The 24,256-nt window shown below is 32.7% G+C and overlaps 2 protein-coding genes across 8 annotated transcripts in view; one reads left to right on the top strand and one right to left on the bottom strand.

The window, feature by feature from the left end:
• The first annotated feature begins 1,370 nt into the window (after positions 1–1,370).
• GUF1 (GTP binding elongation factor GUF1) lies at positions 1,371–23,887 on the top strand. 4 transcript variants are annotated; one of them, XM_071216665.1, is made up of 18 exons: positions 1,373–1,753; positions 3,822–3,933; positions 4,044–4,192; positions 4,427–4,507; positions 5,727–5,804; positions 6,345–6,428; positions 9,796–9,860; positions 10,453–10,590; positions 11,980–12,119; positions 13,518–13,641; positions 13,998–14,130; positions 14,931–15,074; positions 15,972–16,105; positions 17,766–17,867; positions 18,636–18,755; positions 20,103–20,139; positions 20,894–21,054; positions 23,639–23,887. In XM_071216665.1, exons 1-17 carry the CDS (start codon positions 1,592–1,594, stop codon positions 21,026–21,028), a joined length of 1,938 nt encoding a protein of 645 aa, XP_071072766.1. In that variant the 5' UTR covers positions 1,373–1,591; the 3' UTR covers positions 21,029–21,054; positions 23,639–23,887. The 4 variants fall into 4 exon arrangements, with proteins under 4 accessions (XP_058155125.1, XP_071072766.1, XP_058155120.1 ...); XM_058299137.2 differs by having other exon boundaries at positions 10,387–10,590; XM_058299142.1 differs by lacking the exon at positions 23,639–23,887 and having other exon boundaries at positions 1,371–1,753; positions 20,894–22,812.
• Positions 20,223–24,256, bottom strand: part of GNPDA2 (glucosamine-6-phosphate deaminase 2) — a 37,213-nt gene continuing 33,179 nt past the window's right edge. For 2 of the 4 annotated variants that reach the window (XM_004481336.4, XM_004481335.4), the window contains one exon: positions 20,223–23,966. In XM_004481336.4, coding sequence (XP_004481393.1) covers positions 23,905–23,966 — 62 coding nt within the window. In that variant the 3' untranslated portion in view covers positions 20,223–23,904. The remainder of the gene's footprint in view (positions 23,967–24,256) is intronic. The other 2 variants (XM_012520759.4, XM_058299159.2) reach the window with 1 other exon arrangement.

Genomic DNA, 24,256 nt, shown 5'->3' with positions numbered 1-24,256 from the left:
GTAATATCAAGTGCTGATGGGGATATGAAAAATCAGAAACCATCATTTACTGCTGAAGGGAGTGTAAACTGGCAGGGCCCTCTATGTAGTGATTTGGAAATACTTAGGTTAATTTTGCAAGACCTAGCAACTCTACCCCTGAGCATATGTATCTAAGAGAGTCTTTTATAGGGGCCAAAAGGGACATTTGCAAGAATATCATTATAACAATGTATATAATAACATGAAGTAGAGACTATCTAATCGCACAGGAAAATTGATTTTTAAAAAGTACATGCACATATAGGAATGCTATTCAGAAAATAAACGGCTGGATGAACTAGATCTACTTCAAAGAAACAAAAAATTATAGTGTTCTAGTGGGGATTTAAAAATTTGAATGGAAAAAATAAACAGAAACCTTAATGTACAGTTGTTTTGATAGAGGATGAAAAAGGGCTAAATATAAGTCTGGAAGAAGATTTCAGGAATATAATTTTTTGTGTGTGTGTGCTTTTGCTTTTAAAAAAGAATCCTGATAGACTTTTTGGACTTTTGAAATTAGTATTACTCTTTAAGTCTATTCTGAGTACCCTAGAGACCATTAAAACAAATTCTCTGACTTATAAATTTTTGAAGGAGCAAAATCAGTGACTAACAATCTGATCCACAACTAATCAAGAAACCTAGAATCAAATCCTTAAAGACATAAAAGAAAGGCTTTGGATGTGGTATCCAGGTGTCATTTATCTCTTGCCCTTTAGCTGTCTCTGCTTTCTCCAGTGGTAAACATACTTTCAAGTGGTTAACTTGAAGATGATGGGTCCACTAGGGCATTCAGTATGTAACCTTTCTCCACCTTTACTTCTGGCTAAAACTTGCCTTGGATACACTATTGCAAGCAATTTTACCTTTCAGATGCACTTAACTCAAAACATGGGGAATATATTTTGACTTCCAGATTTGAAAAAGTTACATTATTTTGCCGTTAAGTGCCAACGTTCTGCTAATAAGAACATTTTTACAGTCTATGACTTAGAGCTGGAATCCTCATCCACCTCTCCCTTAAGGATATCTATCTATGAAGAAGTGATGGGCACTGCGGGACCGGGAATCGAGACTCCTCGGGCTCAACTCAGCCACACCTGTGAGCTCTCCGGCAAGTCACTCAATGGATTTCCTAAAGAGGCTTGAAAGAATTGACAGTACCTACACCATAGGACTGTAGGAAGAAGGGAACTGAGAGTTAAAAGCAAATGGCACTATACACAGAGCATAAGAAAAGCAAAACTTCCACCGCGCGCTCCGCGAATTGGAAACCTGACAGCCAACTTTCACTCACGTGGTTTCCTCATACCCCAGCAAGTGGCGCACTGACGTCACGCCTGCGCGGGGGCGATGACGTACGGCCCTGGACGAGCGGCGCCACGTCGTGCCACCGGAGCGTCTGATTGGGCAGCGCTGAACTCCGCACATTGTTTCCTGTGTTTCCCGAGGGAATGCTTTAACTGAAGCCTTTGAGTCCTAGGGTTCGCCTTCGGGAAAGGGAGCCCTCTGATTATGGCACTGTTGCGCCTCGGGGGTCCTTCCTGACGTCCCTGCCACTGAGGGTATGTGGTCCTTCGCGGGCCGGGGCTGGCGGCGCGGACAGGCTGTCGTGCTGTGGGCCACTGGGACCTCGCGCCGGAGGCTGCCTGCATGTGCATCGCTGCGCCTCTTGGCTCCTGCCGAATCCTGGGTTCCCACCAGGCTTTACAGCGCTGCAGACCGCAAGGTGACTATCCCTTGGTCAAAGATAAGCAACGTTTTAAAACTTTGGAAGGTGCTCCACGGGAACTTAGAAGTGCGAAGGGCTTCCCGGGACTAGCTGTGAACGTAGCTTGCGATCCTATAAAGAGAGGCAGAGCCGAGAGCGCGGGCTCTGCCCGGGTTTATGAATCTCTTTACTGATCACTAACTAGTGTGATCTTGAGCCAGCCACAACTTCCTAAATTTCCTCATTTGTAATGTCAATAACTAACTCATTGTGTATGCGAAACACTGGTCTAAGCACTTTGCGTATATTAATTTATTTGAATCTCCTAAAAGCCTGCTGAGGCGGACTTCAATCCTTTTTCCTGCGTTATGTTAACTGTGCCCTGGGAAGTTACTTGACCTTTCTGTGACTGTATTCATTGTTAAAGGGGATACTAATAAAACATCGAATGGCTATTTGTGAACATGTCATGATGTAAGGCATGGAACGTTTTAGTCCAATACCTAGGATTTAAGCAGTGCAGGATGTAAGCTTTTATTTATTTATTTCATTTTACCTCGAGCCAATAGGAACCTGCCTAATTCCTTCTTGTTCTTGTAATTGGAGAAGGTGAAAATTCAGCAATTCTAGACACTTAGACTAGTTATCTCTGATAACTGAAGAAATACAGTTTTGGCACAAAAGTGAACTGATTGAATGCAGATTTGAATAACTGAAAAAAATAAGTTCCTCTTAAAAATATGCAGTCCTGTTATACTTTTTGAATTGAATAGCAAAAAAAATAAAAAAAATAGATCCACAGGGCATCGAATCAGATTTTGTTTTTTTTTTGTTTTTTTTTTCAGAATTTCTTTCCAACATAGATGCACTTTTATTGTCGTTCTTGTATTGGGGCACTTATAAAGAGGAAAGTTAAAGCTTATACGAATTTTTTATTTCATTATAATTTCACCTTTTGTGTATGTCTCTGAGATACAGATTTGATAGGTATAAAATGTTTAGAGTACAAAAATGACATATATTACCTTAATACCAATTCTTAGCGGTTGTGATAAATCTTAGTACCATTTTTTAAAATGTGCACTAAAAATCAGGAATAACATTTTAAAAAATGTGTGCACTAAAAATCAGGAATTTTCATTTTAAAATACTTAAAAATTTTAAGTGACAAGGAAAAAAAAAGCCTTCCAATGTGATTGTTTTCACTCTTCAGTAAAGTAGTCAAGTAAAATTATATTTAAATTACACCTTTGGAGATTATTAGATGAATAGAATCTTAAATAGACTTGACTGATGATTAAATGTTATAGGGGCAGAGGATTTCATTCTTTTTTTACCCCAAAGATTTATTTATTTATTCCCACCCACCCTCCCAGTTGTCTGCTTTCTGTGTCCATTTGCTGTGTTTTCTTCTGTGTTTGCTTGTTTTCTCTTTGGTTCGTACTGAGAACTGATCCTGGTACCTTCTGTAGTAGGAGAGAGGTGCTCAATCTCTTGTGCCACCTCAGCTCCCTGGTCTGTTGCATGTCTTATTGTTTCTCCTCTGTCTCTTTTTTGCTGCATCATATGGCTGCACCAGCACTCCATGTGGGCCAGCTCTGTGCAAGCCACCTTGCCTTCATGAGGAGGCCGGGGGAATTGAACCCTGGACCTCCCATATGGTAGATGGGAGCCCAGTCCTTTGAGCTACATCTGCTTCCCTCATTCAATATTTGAGCTTTTCTGTGGCTTCTTTGCCTACAGAGATATTGCTGGACAAGACACTCTCAGCTGTTGGGTACTTCCAGGTATCTTGTATTCTCTATTCATGAAAATAAATTCAATTCCTGATTTTTACAGTGATGGAAATATTAAGGAAATTTTATTTAGCTGTGACTATGAAACTGATAAATTTGAGTTCTATTGTAATGTGTTCCTTGTAATAGTTTAGTCATATGTCTCTTTGTTGTAAGAACTATATAAACAATATAAATGTTAGAAATAAAATTCCTCAAAGAAGAATAAAATAATATTTTTGAATTAGTATGCTTGTTTCATGTTATGGAGAATTTCTACTCGTAAATGTAGTATTTCTCACACTTTCTAGGAAAAAATGGACATGTCTACATTTCCTGTTGAAAATATTAGAAATTTCAGTATCATTGCACATGTGGATCATGGCAAAAGTACTTTAGCTGATAGGCTTCTGGAACTAACAGGTATTTTCATTTTATGTTATAGAGTTAATTGATGGCGATGGGTAATTGGTAATTTCTTGTAACATGCTCTTTTTTTAAATTTAAGTCTCAATAAGTGTTTCTGTTTATAGGGACAATTGATAAAACAAAGAATAATAAGCAAGTTCTTGATAAATTGCAAGTGGAACGAGAAAGAGGAATTACTGTTAAAGCACAAACAGCATCTCTCTTTTATAATTGTGAGGGAAAGCAGTACCTTTTCAATCTCATTGATACTCCGGTAAGAGTAACATCAATTTTGTATGTATAGCTATTTTTTTAACTGAATATTATATACTTAGCTATGCTCTTTGTTTTCTTATGTTGATGTAATATTTCACAAGTACAAGCTAGAAAAAAGAAACCTATACTTAACAACTTTTTATCAAGTAGAATCAATAGACTTCCCATGATACACCTCCCTAAAAAATACTATAGGTAACATTTAAAGTTATTAATAATTTTTGTTTCTCAGGGCCATGTTGATTTTAATTATGAAGTATCCAGGTCACTCTCTGCCTGCCAGGGTGTTTTACTTGTGGTCGATGCAAATGAGGTAGGTATTTTTTTCATTTTATATGATGTGATATGGCTTTGGTTGTTTTAAGAGGTTTTCCTTAAACTTTGTTTTGGAAATGTAATTTTTGTGTTTGCAAAAAATAGATTTATTGTGTTATTTAAAGCCATAAGTTTTGGGGCTGTTAATTTGAAGTTATTGTTCACTAAAGCATTCTATGAAATTGACTAGTTTGCTTCTTTTTGTTTTTCCCAGGAGGTACCGGAGATTGAACCCGGGACCTCAAACATGGGAAGCAGGTGCTGAACCACTGAGCTATACCCGCTCCCCAGACTAGTTAGTTCACTTTTAAGATGAAAATACTCAAATTGTTCAAGAAATTGATACATTTTTTTTGTTGAAGTATCATGTCATGTTCGTAAATATCTTGCACCAAAAAAATAATTTTAGGAGTTCTTAATCTGAGTTTTCCATATCAAAATAGAGGTTGAAAATAAATCTTTTACTTTTCAAATCATTTTGGGTTATTTCAGGTAATAACTTGGGAGGTGTTGTGTTTAAAAATGCTTGTCAATAGCTTTACCAAGTTCTTTCAGGATATAAACATAAAACCATAAGAACATATTACGCAGATGACCTTAAAATACGAGCTAAGAGTTACAATGTACTATTAAATGTAAGTACGTTTTTAGTATATTTTAGTTTTCCTTGACTTTTCATTCAAAATCCAAAGGATTTTTGGTTTGTTTTCTGTATTAAGCCTTCCAATCATGCCACAGAATGTCAGTCTCTACCTTATGTGAATAGTACTGGGCTTTGTAAACTGCCTTGCATGACTCTTTCCTTGGAGGTCCATGTTTCATTTGTGTGTCTCCAGTGCCTGATGGTGCTTGTGCTTGCCACAGAGATGGTCCTCTAATAAATGCTTCCTTAACTGAAAGGAATTATCACAGGGAATGATCCAGGTGTATGAAAGTATGAGTACCATAGTCTGTATCTCTGTGTGAGGGTCTCCTCAAGCTTAGTAGATGGTTGTGGCTCACTCTGCTTGATGTTATTGCTGTGTCATGAGCTTTCTTCAATTTGATCCCAGGGAAGTAAGCTGGAGAGAAAAGTAGCAGTGGCCATTATTTAGCATTGTGTTGAATTTCATTATAAAGTCATAAAAAGCCTCAGTTTTGGTAAAGATGTAGGGGTGATAAATTTTGTGATAGATGGTAGATGGTCATCTTGGTATCTTGTGTCTTTATATTTTCAGGGTATTCAAGCCCAAACTGTAGCAAACTTCTTTCTTGCTTTTGAAGCACAACTATCAGTAATTCCAGTTATAAACAAGGTAAATACAATGAGACAACAATGATATTTATTATTTCACTTTCTAAAAGTATATTTAGTGTTTGAATGTCAAGTGTACTATTTTTTATTTGAGGGATCTCCAATTCTTTACTAAGAATATTGGTGGGATTTATTTATTTTAGCTGCTTAGCTGCATGTGATAGGTGATATTGGAGTTAAGTTTAAGGGGAGCAAAGTTTCCCAATAGATAACTTGGTTGTTGTCAGACTTAATGTTATAATCTGGTATATGTCTACTATAAAATCAGTTCACATGGTGCTAACTGATAAATTAGTATTGAACTCTTCTACTACCTTGAGTAGTTTGCCTAAATATTTGACAGCTCTGCTGTCTGATATCTGTTTTTCAGTGATCATACTTAACAAAATTATATAGATTATGTCTAGATTAATTTTATACTTTGGAGAATAATCACAGAAGGGTTAGTTAGATTCAAATAGGTAAGCATTTAACGATCTTCAAATACTGTTACTGCATAATACAGTTTATTTTTATTGTATTGACTTTTTTTTTTTTAAAGATAGATCTGAAGAATGCTGATCCTGAAAGGGTTGAAAAACAAATTGAAAAGGTGTTTGATATTCCAAGTGATGAATGTCTTAAGGTAAAATATTTATTTTGAAGATAATCGATTATACTAATCTCAGGTAATTGGCCTAAGTGAAATTTCATAGCATTTAATAGCCCAGCATTGTGAGTAATTTTATCATTTTACAAAGTTCTTTTTATTAAAACATTTCTTCTGATCCTCACCAAAAACCTAAGTAGGAATTTTTCTTGTTACAGTGAAAGGAACTAAAGCTCAAAGGCTTTATCGCTTTCTTAACATCACAGATCTAGTTAGCCAGTGTGTCAGAACTAAAAAGGAGGCCTTCTAAGACTCATTGCAAAATTATTCTTGTATATTATTTATCTCTTATGAAAATATTCTCCCTGAAGAGCTGTTTCAAATTTCAAACTAATTTCAGGGCCTTTGAATGTATCATTCTTGAATTGACAATTAGCTACTTTATAATAGAGCTAGCTGTAGTAGTAATGTTAGGAAACAATAGCTTTGTTTATATCAAAGGTAATATCATTTTAAATTTTTTTTACCCTTTAATATAATAAATTGGGTCTTAAAAAGCTACATCCAAACTGTACTGTGGTACATGCTAGTGTATGTAGTGTGTGTGAGTGCAAGAATACAGTGTTTAACATTCATTCTCAATCTCATTTGGTTTTTAAAAAAGCAAGTTTCAGGTGGTGAAGTTTTTTTTTTTTTTTGGTTTTTTTTTAACCTTACCATGATGGATGGTTATATACAACCTGGTAATAACTGATAATTTTTTTCCTTCAATGTATATATAAAATTGAATGGCTTTTATAAACCCTATAATAAGGCAGTCACTGGAATTATGCTTTCATAACTTAAGACTGTATTACATTAAAGTATGATAAACTATTCTGGCATTAATAAATCTGTACAAAATTCATTCAGAAATGTGGTATGTCCCAGCTAGAAGCACAGCATTTAACAGGACATGGAAGACCACTGCCTCATAGTGTTTATATTCTACTTAGGGAGGCAGTCAGCAAATAAGTTAAGAAGCAAGCATAGTATTTCATGGGGCAGATGTAAAGGAAAGTCATTCAATAAATTGTATTGTTCTAGGTGTGGAATACCATAACTAACAAACAGCAAAATCTTTTTTTCTCAGAGATGCTATGATATGGAGCAATTTAAGGAAGTGCTTTCAGATGAGTGGACAGTTGAACTGAGACCTGAAGAAATGAAGAGTTGAGAGAAAAGCATTCTAGGAAAAGGAAAAAGCAAGTGCAAAGTCCTAAATTAGGAAATGGTTTGGCATGTTTAAAGAATGGAAAGAAGGCAGATTGGATGAGATGGTTTTGTAGAGATAGGCAGGAATAAGTCATGCTGAGACTCTTGCTGTGCTAGAGTTTGAAAATTATTCTAAGATAGTGAAAGGATTTTAAAGTAAGGAGTGTTATAAACTGATCATTTAGGCTGCCTTGTACAGAATGGATTGGAGAGGGGCAAGAAATACAGGGAAATCAGCTAGAAGTAATAACCCCAATGAAAACAATTGTGAATAAATCTGGTGGTGGTGTTGGAGTGAGTGATTTGATGTATATTTTGTAGGTATAATAGATTTGCTGATGGGTTACATGTAAAGAAGTGTAGAAAGGAAAGAATTGAGGATGACTTGGAGGCTTTGGGTTTGAGCCTCTGGCTGAATAGTGGTAGCATTTATTAAGATGGACAGGATGGAGGAGGAACAGATGTGGGGAGAAATAAAGCACTCTGTTTTGAACATAGTTTGAAGTTTCTGTTAAGACATGCAAGTAGAAATAGTGCATAAATATACACATCTGACATTCATGGGGATGTTTGGGTCAAAGATCAATATATAGGAGTCATCAACACATATCTAGTATTTAAAAGCCTTGGAAACGGTTTAGGTAGAGAAGTTCTAGAAGTCAGACAACATTATTGTCTGTTTTTATAATGTAAGAAGTACTGTAAGAACTTGAGAAGAGGTGCAGAAGGTAGGATCCAGAACAAAAGTGTGATGTGGAAGGATTGGCTTTGCAGAGAAGTGAGAGTAAGTCTCAGATTGTAATGCCAGAAGGTAGGGTTATGGATATAGGTTTATGTATTAGGATGAGAGTTTTTTTGATGTTTTGTTTCCTTAATGAAATAGGTGAAATTATGAGCTGAGAGAAAATTGGCCTGAGTGGACATGTGCGGGTTGAAAGGAAGATAATGTAAAATAATCTTCTTATTGAATGGTACTGTAACTTTACTAAGGGAAGTATCCTGGGACTTCTAGGAAGTGTTAATAAATGCACATTGAGAGCTGTGGTTATAAATTCATGAGAAACCAACTAGACGAGTTGTTTGGTTTTTCTCCAGTAATGTTCAGCTGCTCTATATATAAACATGGAAAAGGCATATAGTTGGATGCTGTGGTTTTGACAGCTGCTTATAATTGGGAGAAAATACAAGGTGGTTGAACAGAGTACTTGTAAATTTTGGACCTTGGAGTCTCAGCTGGGAAAGGCTGGAAGAGGGTGAGAGGCTAATGAATCATAGAAAACAGTAGTACATCCAATGAATTAAAAGTTGTGATTGTAAAGGACTGTTGGAGAGAAGGTACTAGAGTGTAGAGCCGTGATTCTCAGTGTGGAGCAATTTTGCACACACTGGAGACATTGTTGGTTGTCACAACTTGGGATTGGATGCTACTGGCATCTATGCATAGGTACCAGGGATGCTGTTTGCCATCCTCAGGTGCACAGGACTTCTCCCACAACATAGAACTGTCTAGCCCAAAATTTCAGTAGGGCTGAATTTAAGTAACCCTAGTTTAAAGTGAGTTTGAAAGGTCAGAGTTGGTTTTCAGGGAGTGGATATTTGACATCAAGATTTCAGAGACTGTCCAATTACTGGTGGTGACAGGGGTCAGTCCATGTGCATGTGGTTTGAGTCTACTGGCTTGCTTTTTTGGTGTAAGAACAATAAAATAGTAAATAATATGCCTTATAGTTGTATGCCATTTGTATTTATTTATTCACACAACAACCTTGATATTTAGGCAAAATATGAATAAACATTTCCTTTTTTCAGATGAGGATATTTAAGCTCAAAGATAAATGTATTTGTCAGTCATAAGTTCCATGCAAAGTCAGGATTGTTACCCAGATATTTTGAACTCCATTTCTCTTTCAATACTATAATCATAATAATCTTGTAATTTAATTCCAGAACCACAGAGCTTTGTAACTGTAACACAGGATATTTGTAAATATACTAATTGTTTTTGTTTTTTTTTTTTTGCTTATCCTTTAAATATATGTTGCTCAAACAAACTGAAAACTGTTCTTCCTTTTGATCATAAATCACAGTCATTAGATAGAAAAGTATAGCCTTAACTTTGAATGCTTATTTTTCTCATATGTATTTTTAGATTTCTGCTAAACTTGGAACAAATGTTGAAAGTGTTCTTCAGGCAGTCATTAAAAGAATTCCCCCGTAAGTATTTTCTTATTTTTATACTATTTACTTATATATTTAATAGACTAAAGACATCAGTATGGTCCATTATTTTAGCTTAGTGGATATGGCAGATATACTCTTGTGGTCAGTGAGAATAATTTTTTAAATTTATTTTTAGAATTATACAGAATGTAAATATAGTAAAATAAAAGAAAAATCAAAGATAGGACTCTGCTTAACTGTCATTATAATAGAGACTTCAGTACATTGGTAATTAATTTACTTTAATATCCAATAAATATATTTATTTCATCAGTTTCATAAATAATTTTAAAACATTTATTTAAAATTGGAATTTGAATTAAATTTAATATAAAAATAGGCATTATTTTTGTATTTGTAACAAATGTTATGTTTGTAACATTTATAGAAAGGTTGTTATTTTGGATGTTTGATATCAACCTTTCTCAAGTACTAGAATAAATTAAGCATAATATTTGAGTAGTATTTTATTAGGATTTTAATTTAGTATTGTGTATTTACTTCTACTTATTTTTAATAGTCCTAAAGTGCATCGCAAAAATCCCCTGAAAGCTTTGGTATTTGACTCTACCTTTGACCAGTATAGGGGTGTGATAACCAATGTAGCATTATTTGACGGAGTGGTTTCCAAAGGAGATAAAATTGTATCTGCACATAATCAGAAGACATATGAAGTTAATGAAGTAGGGATTCTGAATCCTAATGAGCAGCCAACTCATAAATTGTAAGTAATCTGTATTAGTAATTAGAGTAAATTTGTATGCGTTTCTCTATCTCTCCCTCTTTCTCAACTTGGTATACATATAAAGATCCCAATTTGGTAACCAGAGAAACAAAACTGATGATGTAATTCAACTGTACCGTGAAAGCTCTGTCAAAAGGAATCTCGTGTGAAGGATGATAGAAATTCTATGAATATAAAATATTCTTGATATATTTTTATCTCTAATCACTAGTCATAGCTAATTTTTTGACCCAGTATAGATATGGTCTTATATTGATGTATTTGATGGGACAGTGAAAGAGAGTTCCCCACTCATGTCCTTATCTGGTATTTTTGACATTTAATTTCTTTATAAAAACCCAGTTGGGTTTTTCAACATAAAGTTAGTAAGGAAACTTTGATAATTTCTTTTTTTTTTTTTGAGAATTCATGTTAAAACCTTGATTTACTAGATTTCCTAGGAAGTGGGGTTAGCATGGCAGAGTGCATTAGGAAAATAGAGTTCTGAGTTCATACAAATATTGAGTGCCTACTCTATATCAAACACTGATTAGATAAAGGGCCTTGGGACATAGCTGAAGCTTTCTAAAGGTCTTTGTTTCCTCAACATAAAAATTGAAGTATGACCCAGATAACTATACAGGTCACATTTGAATGTTTTTGTTGATTGTCTAAAACTAATGTACTTTTTCCGATTACATTTTTTATTTGACAGTTAGAAAACATATTTTATTTATTTAATTTTACCCAAATATTTCTAAGGTCTGTCTGTATCCTTGCATACATATAAAATATTGAACGTCATTTAAATATAAGTAAGTTTGTTATTTAAGATATAGAATCAAAGGTGAAGGGAATTGGTTGAATATTTTCCAAGCCAAGATAGGCTCAGGAATTTGCTTTTTAAAAAAAAAAAATAAGCTAAAACCCAGAAATCTTAGAATTTGCTCTTTTCTTACAAAGAGAAACCATGATTTAATGTCAGGTTTATTTAGACTTCACATTTTTCTATTTGGTTAAAAATTTACCTTTTATTTTTCTTTAAAATAATTTCTAGCATGATTAGTATAGAAAGTGTTGTGTGCTTCTGAACTTAGCAGTTTCACTATCTTTACATTATATTTAGAAGCTGTTGTTTTATTTGTCAAGTTGTGCAGAGTCATGAAGAAGGCCTTATGCTTGTAGTGCAAAGGCCCTTAGTTAATGGGTTGTAAGGCATGATATACTCTTGCTTACAGTCCTTAAAGTTTGAGAATTGATATGTAGTGCTTATTTTCAATTTGATGAGATTTTGTTTGGAAAGTGTGGTAGTTTCCTGGGAAGGTAGAACTAATTATGAGTATGCACTTGAAACAGTAAATATTATTTCCATTTAATAATTTTATTTAGATATGCAGGACAGGTGGGCTATCTGATTGCTGGGATGAAAGATGTCACTGACGCACAAATAGGAGATACATTATATTTACATAAACAACCAGTGGAACCCTTGCCTGGGTTTAAATCAGCGAAACCAATGGTATTTGCAGGTGAGGAGACCCCAAATTCAAAGAATGAGGGTCAGTATATTTTGAAAATAAAAGTCTGTGCAGTGAAACAAAAATTATAAGAAGATGAATATCATTAGAAAATGAATATTCTGATTATTTTAAATAACTGAAAATGGTAGGCCACTGTTCATGTTTTTATGTTATATATATCAGTATAATTTCATATGTAATGATGAAACTTTAGTCAACTATTTTTTAAATTCCATTAGGACGCTGTAAGATGTAAGCGCCTTTGAAATATAGACCAACAATCAGAATATGAATTTCCTTATTTCTCTAGAGTTAGTCCATTATTATATATGAAACATTTTCCTCATTAGGGAATTTTATTACTGCTTATCAGCAGATATTTATTGCCTTACATTTGAGCTGGCCTTTCATTAAAAGTGTATTGCAGGGAGTGGATGTGGCTCAAGTGGCTGAGTGCCTGAAACGTGGGAGGTCCTGGGTTCAATCCCCCATGCCTCTTAAAAACAAAAAAAACAAGTGAACAAATGAAAAAAAAAAAACATCTCATGGCAGCCAATGTGGCTCAATGGTTGAGTGCCAGCTTCCCACATATGATGTCCTGAGCTTATGTCCTGGCCCTGGTACCATTAAAAAAATAAAGTGAATTTCACAAGTGTAGAAGTGGCAGAGAGTAGTGCCACCTCACATATGTGTAACTTCAGAATCTTTTATTATCACTGTGTGATATTAAAGACATTTTAAAAAGACCTGATTGAAGGGCCATCAAGTTACTCTGTGCTCGGCATCTTTCTTTCATATAGCATTTCTCATTGGGAATAATGAACTTTGTTTTCCCCCATGTTTTGGAGGATTTTGGAGGTTTTGAGGATTTGAGGTGTGGACTTCAGAGGTGTCAGAAAAGAGAAGATAAATCAGTAGCAACTGCCAAAGTTCCTGTCAGTGAATTGAAAAAAGCAAGATTTATCTTGATTTTAAGATACAACCTGCCCTATAGAATTAAAGAGTTCAGTGCAGTTTTCATTTCTGTTCTTGTAACTTAGATATTGATTGTGGAATGTCTTACACCTTAATTTTTTGGTAATAAATACAAGTACATTTTCCTAATAGGCCTCTAATTCCCATGATTCTTTTTTTTGTTTTTTTTTCCCTGTATATTTTCAAATGCAAGAAAACATTTAGATTGTGATTCCAGTTGTAAAAAAATTCATTAAGGCTCATGACTTGCAAGATCCTTTGAGCTACTGTAACTTAATATTCATAGTCTCTTAGCAAACCAATATTTTGGTCACTGAAATACAAGAAAGTAATTTAAAAGCTAAATTATTAATATTGAATTTGGCAGCATTGCATATTAGGTTAGGTCTATGGGTAACTTAAATGGGTAATTAGAATTCATTGTGTCCCTAGGAATGTATCCTATAGACCAGTCTGAATATAATAACCTGAAGAGTGCTATAGAAAAACTGACTTTAAATGACTCCAGTGTAACAGTTCATCGGGATAGTAGCCTTGCCCTGGGTGCTGGCTGGAGGTAAGATTCATTCACATTGTAGACTCCCATTTTTATAAGAAAGTAAAGTTTAAATGGTGTATTACACTTGATCATTTCTGAAGATAAATTCCTATTAGTGTAAAATGAACTAGAACAAATTGATTGACTGTTTCACACTATGATTGACATTCTATGGGTATTTGACAGCAATTCCAAATAGAATACTAATGGAAGACTTGAATCTTATTTAATAAAATTTTGCCAGCACTTATGAAGTAAATTGCTTGAACGACTCATTTGATTCCATCCCTACCTTCCAAAATAACAATATATTCGTCAAAGAAAATAGAGGCCATGCGACATAAACATTTTGGAGTTTGGCTTTTTTCCACCAGGTTGGGATTTCTTGGACTCTTGCATATGGAAGTTTTCAACCAGCGACTGGAACAAGAATATAATGCTTCTGTTATTTTGACAACCCCCACTGTTCCTTTTAAAGCTGTTCTTTCATCAGCAAAATTGATAAAGGTACTATAATATTTAATATTGTTGTGAACCTGCATAGAAGGGAAAACTAAATAAATGTGTGCATATGCAGAATGGAAGAGAAACATTTTAGTTTATTGGTAGCAAATGAGCTATTAAAATGATATTTACTTCTTGATTAGTAATAATAAAAATTGAATTAACTATGGCAAATGATGGAGAAGTTATTTGGAAATAAATTTCTGTAATATTTTTCTTCACCTAATGTCTACATGATAAGTTGTTACTGGGAGTAAAAACTGGAATTAGTGATGAAAAATAATGTTGTAAATTCAGGACTAAGATGAAAAGTATAATTTTGGTCATAGGTAATTTATCTTCTAAAAAGTAAAGCATTCCTATATGGCAGTGAGAAATTTTAGATTTGAAATTAATGATAGAGATAAAGATAGAAATATTGAATTCCATCCAAGTGGCAATCGATTTTAAAGAAATATTAACTTTGACATATGTAAATATTTCCAACAAAATTAACTTAGTAAACTGTAATTATAATGCTTTATTTGGGGCAGATTGAAATGTATTATGTCATACTTTTTCTAAACGGTACATGAAATATGTTTAGTAAATGTCAACAAGTATATATTATTTATATCTCTATATCTAAAGCATATTAAGATAATATTTTGACCTTTAGGAATTCTTTTATGTTTTTGTTAATTACAACAAATTTTACAACAAAATAATTTCCATTATATACTGTAAATTAAAAGTGAACTTTTAAGAAATGTAGGCATTAATAAGATTTCTTTTTTACTATTTGTGGTTTTTCTAATTTTTAGGAATATAGAGAAAAAGAAATTACAATCATAAATCCTGCACAATTCCCTGATAAATCAAAAGTAACAGAATATTTGGAGCCAATTGTTTTGGGCACCATTATCACACCAGATGAATACATTGGAAAAATAATGATGCTTTGTGAGGTACAAATGTAATCCAGTTTAATATAAGTGTAGGTTTTAGTCTATGCAACAGTGGTTTCCAGCCCAGTTTTTAAATATTTTTCATTGCTAAGCATATTGAACTGAATAAGAAATTTTCATATATATATATACATATATAAAGACAGTGGGGGAAGGAACTTATTTGCATTTTAATAAAAATCATTACTTTTATCTGTTAATATTCTGAATTGCTGTTTTAGCCCAAATGAAAGAAATGTGTTGCTTTATTTAGTAGCTAAGAGTATAATTTTTTAAATAAGCCTTTTTGAGTCCCTGAAATTGAATATAGTTTCTTACAAATTATAACACTTCAGGGAGCTCAGATTTGTAAAGTATTCTCCATTTTGCTTTAGTTTTTGTCACATTGTTATAAATGACTTAATCCACAAATTGGATATAGTCACATCCCTTGAGAAATACCTATTTGAAATTTTCTGATATGTTGAAAAGAACTTTCAGTTGGGCACTAGGGGACTTGAGTTCTAATTCTTTTGTCATAAACTGGACTGTAACTTTGGTCAGTAAAGAACAGTGGACCTAAATTTCCTTTTTGTAAGCCAAAAAAGACTATCTGTAATTATATTGATCTGTTGCTCAATGAAAAGCTGTAATTTTTAAAAAAGGTAAAACTGTTAGATAAAAAAGGATTAAAAGTTTTGGTAGCAAGCATAATATAAATAAAATACAAGGTGGTTTTGTTTTATAAATAGAAGTCATAAGTTTTTTTCTAGACCATCAAAAGATTTATTCCATTTTGCTCACTGTTTACTATTAGGATTTCTAAGGAAATTTGTAATTCAATAATTGACACCTGTCTATATTCAAATAAATATTTGAGTAGGTTTTCATGAAATGCATCTTTTCCTCCCTTTTTAGGCTCGAAGAGCAGTTCAGAAAAATATGATGTTTATTGATCAAAATAGAGTTATGCTTAAATATCTCTTCCCTTTGAGTGAAATTGTGGTGGATTTTTATGACTCTTTGAAATCCCTGTCTTCTGGATACGCTAGGTAAAAACTTAATGGGAAACTCAGATGCCAGGCAATTTTTTGAAATATTGACCAACAAAAATATACTAATATTTCATTTGTTTAACCATTTCAACTTACCTTGAAGACAGTTGAGAATCACACTTTAAGGCTTGGGGCCACCTTATATGTGTCACAGAATATTTGTAATTTGTTTATGGGAGGGAGAATGAGTCCCTTCAATTCTTCATCAAACTATTTTCTCTTTTTTAATGATGAAAGCATTTTTAGTACCCCCTTCATGATAACAGTTGTATACTTGAACTTTTAAGAATTATACATAATTTCAAAAAACTACTTGTGACCTCAGTGGCCAGTATGTTATGGAAACCCTGGAGCTATATACATTTGAAAATAGAAGTACACATTCAGTTTGTGAAAAGTGCTAGGTGTACATTTTGTAAACTCTTTTAGTTTGGTCTGCCCAGGAATAAGTTGTCTATAACATGAAAACCATTTTCTTATCCTATAGGAGCACGTGAAAGAACAGCCTGGTAAAGGTGAGGAGAGAGTAACAAATAAATAACAACTCAGTGCCTAGCATTTGAGGAGTATTCTTATTAGCAAGGAATCATCTTTATGTTAGTTTGTACTGAGAATTTATTTTTCTGCTTTGTCACCAGATTTTTCCCTTCTTCTGGGGCTTTTTTCAGACAAGACCTTGAGCAAACAAGTAGCAATGGAATTTAAAGTAAAATGAATTGAGGCAACAAGTTGTAAAACAATTACTGTAGTTAAAAGAATAATTACTAGGCTAAGGATTTATAAACTTTTTAACAAGTCTGCTATCACAGTTTGCATTTGGGTTCCACTTTTTGAGTGAAATAATCTTAAAAGTATCCTTTAGCTTGGGAAGTTAATACATTGTTTATCTTTAACTATGTAAAAATAAACAATTGCACATTTAAAGTTTAGCTAATTCTTAGAGAGTGGGTGTAGCTCAGTGGTTGAGTGTCTGCTTTTCATGTACAAGGTCCTAGGTTCAATCCCTAGTACCTCTTAAAATTCTTATATTAAGATGGACATTTTTCATCTCTAGTCAGTTCATAGCTTAAAAATTCATCATATTTCATGGCCTTGCAAAATGAAATTTTCTTTCTCATTTAGACCTTCTATAAATTACATATTTGGACATACCTGTTTAGAATTATAAGTTTGCAATATTAATAAACTATTTTTGCTTATATGTGCTAGGATAGGCTGTGTTCTAAAAACTTAAGGTGTACCAGGCACATTAAAATAATAGAAAACTAAACAGAAATTTAACTCATGAATCTGAGAATGACCCTGTAATTATAGTGTTGTTCATAGCCACACAGCTGTTAGGAACATTTTTGTGTGCAGTTTGTCTTTTTTTCCCAATCCATTTTCCTAGTCTGGTTTATAATTTTTTTCTTTTTCTCTCTTTCCCTAGATCATAATCTCTTTGATTTTCTCCTGCCCTCTGTACCCTTGTAACAGCAGTCATTATTTTGCCCTTCATTTCATAAACACAAAAAGATGAGGAAGTTTGTTCCTTGCTCTGGACGTTTAGGTCCACTTACCTAGGTTATTCTTTGGGGATATGCAAGGGATAGAAAAAGATGTTTTGAAAAGAAAACTGGGAAATATAATAGCACTTGGACTTTTTTTCCCTTGCTAGTTTTGATTATGAAGATGCAGGCTACCAGACTGCAGACCTTGTAAAAATGGACATTCTACTGAATGGCAATATTGTAGAGGAGTTAGTAGCTGTTGTCCACAAGTAAGTGGGATGGAAACTAAGCATTAATCATAATATGTGAAAGTAATGTTTTGTTATGTTTTCTTAGTTATTATTTTAAAACCTTTTAAATGTAATTAATATAAATTTCCCTCTATGGGTTTTTCCCTACATTCTTTTTCCATGTTTTTCTTGCTGTTAAAATATAAAAGGGGGATAGGATTGCAATAGCCAAAAAGAATGATGTAATAGATGTGTTCTTTATCATGTAAAATAAAAATGTTTTTTAAACTTTATGATAGCCTTAGATTTGAGAAAAATATATCTTATATTCGTAAAAATCGAGTTATAATGAAAAAATGAAATTTGTTAAAATAAATTATGGAGTACTAATATAATCTATTATTTTAAGCCATTAAAACTGTTGTGGAGTAATATTTAGTGACATGGAAAAATGTCTATATTAAATAAGAAAGGATACAGCATATGCACTCTGATCAACCTAAAAAAATTAAAATACATGTGTACAGAAAAATTACTGGAAGGATATATGTTTAAAATAAAAATTCTAAAATGTTAACTGCTTTTCTCTGAGTGAAATGGTGGGCATCAAGAGTGGCTTTTATTTTCTGATGTGTTTTTCCTAAATTTTCTGTACTGGATCATGTATTATTTTTGCCATCAAAAATGTCATACATGATCCAAAGAAGAAATGTATATGGTAAAAGACTTCCATTTAACTTCCTTAAGATGTGGACAAGAAAGCTACTTTAAATATTCTTATTTAGGATTGTATTTTTTCTGTCTCAGAGACAAAGCACACTCTGTTGGCAAAGTCATATGTGAACGTCTAAAGGATTCTCTTCCTAGGCAGTTGTTTGAAATAGCAATCCAGGCTGCTATTGGAAGTAAAATCATTGCAAGAGAAACGTGAGTTGAGATTCACTTTTGTTCCTGGATTAGTTTAAGAATGATATACCTTGAAAACTAAAGAAAATTTAAAATATTAACATTGGCCTAAGCTTTATTCCTACTTGTAGAAAACACTATGATAGAGCTACATGACTCTTACTCCCATGAATCTAAGTGAAGATTCTTACTTTGAATTACTTATATAACACTATTGGATAATGTTATTAATAGTTATTAATGTATAATATATACAGATTTGAGGAATTATTATTTGACTATTCTCTGAAGGAATTTTTGTAAAGTTTTTATGGTTTTACTTTTCAGGTAGATTAATTTATAAGATAAAAGGAACTGAAAGAGATTTTAGAGATATAATTCCAAAAGAAAGACTGAATTATGATTTTTTTTACCCGAAGTATTTAATATTACTACTTAAAAGCTAGCGAGGTTTTAAATCAGAAAGAGAGCAAAAGAATGCTAGTATGTTATGCATTGCAGTCTATTGGGGGCCATATATAGGATATAGTAGACATGGAAGATAAGCTAATTCTGTAGGAAACTAGTCTTTTCCATGAAATGCAATATATAATTCAGAACACTGAATAAGCTGTATTTTGCAGAACTTCCTATTTCTTTTCTTTAATGATAGTATGACTTTGGGGAACTCAGAAGTAACTCCTGAGTTATAAACAGTTGGAAATTGTTATTCAATTCTAGCTTACAACAAACCTGTAATATCAGTAGTGGTGAAATACAACCATCATTTTCAGATAATACTGGGATAAATTTCATGCTTCTATTTACAATGAATTTCATTTCTTAACACCATTTTGTTTCAGATATTTTGTTTACATACCCAAAGATTAGGCAGAGTGGAGCTGATAACCAATTAGTTGATCTTGAAATGGGTTTTTTAAAGGTCTAAGTCTGTTGATAGATTGTTCTTTATATCCCTCACTGCTTTTGACCCATATTCAGTGGAGTCAGAAATAAGAACCATTTTTATTAATTTTTTTGGGGTAGTACTATGTTTTTAGATGAGGAAAATAGCTTATAAGTTTATACAGTTCTTGTAAACAAGATCACATCATGTTCAAATTTGGGTAATCAGGCCAGATTATCATAAGCCTTGACCTTTTTTGTTCATAATTTATGTTGCTATTCATATAGAAACCATGTGCTGTTTTATGCGAAGTACATGAAAACACATACAGGAGCATTTGAGCTATTTAATTATTTGATTAGGCACTTTTAAATAGGAATGGCACTGTACTTAAAAACCTTCAGAAAAAGATTTCTTTTGGAAATAAAGTACTTTTAAACAACGTAATAAATTATATACTGATACGAAATTTTCTCTTTTAGTGTGAAAGCCTATAGGAAGAATGTTTTGGCAAAATGTGTATGTATCTAGCTGTTTATTTATTCTACTTTATAAATAATATATCTCTATTTTTGTCTTAAAATCAAAGGGGGGTATAAATATACTGGTTTCCATTAGTAGTCTTTATTTCATCTCCAAGTTTCCTTTATAAATATGTAAATTTCCATTTGACCATGATAGTATGTTCATTTTCACCACATTCTTAATTTTTAACTTGTTTATAAAACATTTCCTTATATACAGTACTACTAAAGAATTATATAAGTTTTTTTATGATCAAGGCAACATGTTTTGTTGATGTAATTTCTAAGGAAAGATTTTGAAGACAATCTTATTGTAGGAAGAATATGGGAATTGAAAATTATACTTCCTATATTGCTTTGCCAAATTTGTTTTCTAATCTATAAAAAAATAAATAAATTCCTAACTCAGTTATGAGAATTATATACTTAGGATAGTGCTTGCCACTTTTTATACCTATGTGATTAAGATTTTCTATATCAGACTATTTCTTACTAATTAGTAAGGAGATTGATAATTCATCCTGGACATGCATTCTCTAATACTGAATTTCCTTAAGTGTCTACATCCCCATACCTAAAATATGTCTATTATGCTTTAAGTTAGTAAAATTAGTATCTGCAAGGAATAGAATTAGAGATGATATTGCAGAAGTTTACTTTGTGGATAATTTGATAAGGTTAGGATTGTATTTTATGATTTTATTTCTATGGAGTGATTTGGAATTTACATTTTTAAAAATATTTTTCAGTATGGTGGTGATATTACCCGAAAAATGAAACTTTTGAAGAGACAAGCAGAAGGAAAGAAAAAACTGAGGAAAGTTGGCAACATTGAAGTTCCAAAAGATGCTTTTATAAAAGTCCTAAAAAAATCTGTTAAATAATGGGTAGGAAAATACAGGGAATTTTCGTAAGTTAAAAACCATATATCTTTTAATTTGTATGTTAACAGAAGGAAAATTATAAAGAATACTCTCACCCTTCAGTTTAAGTATGCTTGTTGTTTTCAAGGTTTTCAGGTTTAAATAATTGACTGATTTTTCTTTGAAAGAGAGTAGTGTGATGGTTAAGAGCCTAGCTTTTGAAGCCATGTTACCTGATTACAAATTCTTGTTTCACCAGGCAGGAACAATGGGATTTTGACTAAATTACCCTCCTTTGTTTCCACTTTAGTAAAATCAAGGTTATGATACCAATTTCACTAAACTCTCTAAGGTTGTTATGGGGACTAAAGATACACATTTAAAATATTCAGAAGACCATAGGGCATATAGTAAGTGCTCAATGCATATTAACTTTTTATTTCATAAGTATTTTTCCAAGGCCCCATGATTAAATTCTTTGTAGTTTAAGCCCAAGTTAAAGTTAGTTTCAGTATCATGTATGTTTCAAATTTCTTATTAGATGGATCACTTTAGGTGATATCTTAAATCAGTAATTAAAGTAAATTCAATAGACATTTGCTCTGGTAAATTTTTTGAAAAGTTGTTTTGAAATTTGATGTTTTATAAATATATCTAAGTTAGAATGAAGGCAGGGCTTTCTTACTCATTTCTGTACTCAAAATACATCTGTGCAAAGTGATAGGTGTTTGGTCTTAGCAATGCCTGTTGTTAATGACAGATTATTGTCTAGAATCCATAATTGAGACTTAAGTTTAGAGTAATGGAGATAGTAACCTGAGGTCGCACAAGACAGTAAATGGCTGGCTTCAGAGCATGTGCTCTTAACTCCTATGTTTATACTATTAATGAGCAAACCCAGTTAGTATTACATAAGATAAATTCTAGCCATTCATTTTTGTTCTCTACTTTGAATCAACTAAATGAGGTCAGTATCTTTTGGGATTAGACTATCAATGACGAGTTTTTATGCTAAGGTTATTTAATATGTGATTTAGTGCTCGTTATATAAGCTATCACTCAGATACTTCCATATATCCCTTTTAGGGATAGAACACAGATGAAATATAAAACCCTATGATAGTAGTATTTTGAAAAAATGGCAGGAGTTTAGCTTGAAAAGCAATTTAATGTAATTTTAACACAAATATTCTTTTTCATCCATTTTTGCCAGGAGGAGAAAGTGACAAGTTGGTACTTGGCACATAGTACATACTACATAAATGTCTGCTATTAACATTTATGCTTTTCTTCTTAGTATTCTTTCAAGTTCAGCAAATTGTACCCTCCTTTAACCTGTGCCTCTTAAGAAAATAATTTTACTTGTACTAATAATAGGACAAAAAAGTATTTTCCAAATTTTGTAATGTGCACTTAAATTGCCACTCTTAATCATATGATTGGTGATTTGGCACCATGTGTGTTTTCAGTGTATACCCCAGAGGGCTTTTTATTACTACGATTTTAGCAAACATTATCTAGGGAATAGTATGAGCCACCATTTATTGTGCAAGTCACTGTGCTGAGCTCCACAGGTATTTCCTAATTTATAGTAACAAGTGAGGTGTAGGTACAGGCAGTTGCTCAACAATTAGGGTAACAGTTACCCAAAACAAATTAAGGCAGTGTGTAGTAACCAATTCTTTATCAGCACAAGTGTGACTAGAACATGCTATTGATTCACTAGTCATTTAAAAACCATAACATCCTTGACTATTACAACTTCATCATCTGGAATTAAAATAAAGCAGCATATTTAACCCTGACAGTTGTATCTATTTCATTTTTGTTATTTAAATATTTTAAATCGCCTTACTGCTGATGGCAACAAGCAAAAAGTAATTGCAGGCTCACAAGTGCTAAATCTATTAAGTGCATGTGTTCTTTCAATTCTGGGAATAAAAGTGTAGATAACATTTGTTTACTTATAAGCTTTATTTGAGTTAAAAGTAGAAAACTTAAAACATTTAATGATGCATGTTGCTATAGTAATCTAAAATAGTTTTACAGTAATTCCTTTTATCCATACTCATACCCTTTTAGACATTTTATATTTAAGGGATAAAGCTAACCATTTATGAAGTTTAACAATAATCAGACATTTTTGTTTTCCCTAACCAATTTCCTGAAGTGTGTTGCTAAGTATAAAGCTCATAAATGCCAACATACTTATATTAAGGACATATACCCCAGTTATTAAATAAAAATAAGCACATTTTTAAAAAGTGCTAAGAAGGTGCATTAAAAACATGCACTTGTAAGTGCTATTCAAAAGGGCATAAAATGTACTTTTAGGCACTGTTATCTCTTCAGATTTCCTTTACCAACAACATAGCAAGACTTTTAATGCTCAGATCCTACTGTGGGAAGATGACTAAGGCAACCCCGTGCAAAAAAAACTTTTTTGTAATGCACAGAAAATATAAAGATAGTATTCCAAAACTAAAGGTTTACAATGATATTTGTTCGGTCTGTGTCTTCATGTAATTGAAAAGAATAATCTATGCATATTATGCCACTGAAATTATACCATGAATGGTAATTAATGTGCAAATCTTTACCTTTAAATGACTTTTTTTTTTTTTTTAACAGGTAGACATCATTTCTCTGTTTTCTATGCTGGCTATGTAGCTTCTGTACTTTATTATACACAGCTGATCCATTGTGAGAGCTAACTTTTCTTAAGCCCTAGGATACAACACATATTCTAAATATGGAATGTTTAGCATATATATTGGACTTTTAAAATGATAGTCTTCAAAATTTCCCATGTTTAATCATATTGCATAGCTGAAAAGTCATCTATTACTTATAAAAAGTATTCTGTTCATTCAAGTAGAACTTTGCTCCAATGTCCTTCAATTTCCTTCTTTCATACTGTACAGTGGATCCACAAGTTTATTATGCACATGCATTAAACCTTAAAGAAAAAAAACACAATTCTAGTTGTATTTTTTTGAGCTACATATTATTTACTTTAGAAAACTAACACTTTTATAAGCTCAGTAAGTATATTGGTTCCCATCTGATACAAAACAGTTTATTTGTTGGAAAAATACAAATAGAAAAATTTCAGTATCTTTAGTTTTAACAACCTGGCAAATAATTTACAAAGCAGTGTACATCTAGGATTTATACAGCTACTCTAAGAATAAGCAGAACAAGGTGCAGTTTTTGCCTCAAAGAACTTCAGAGTATGACAAAATAACA

Source organism: Dasypus novemcinctus, chromosome 1 (genome assembly GCF_030445035.2).
Source record: "Dasypus novemcinctus isolate mDasNov1 chromosome 1, mDasNov1.1.hap2, whole genome shotgun sequence".
In the NCBI taxonomy this organism is placed as follows: Eukaryota; Metazoa; Chordata; class Mammalia; order Cingulata; family Dasypodidae; genus Dasypus; species Dasypus novemcinctus.
The sequence above is the reverse complement of the archived record's forward strand: the minus strand, read 5'-3'. Positions and strand labels throughout refer to the sequence as shown.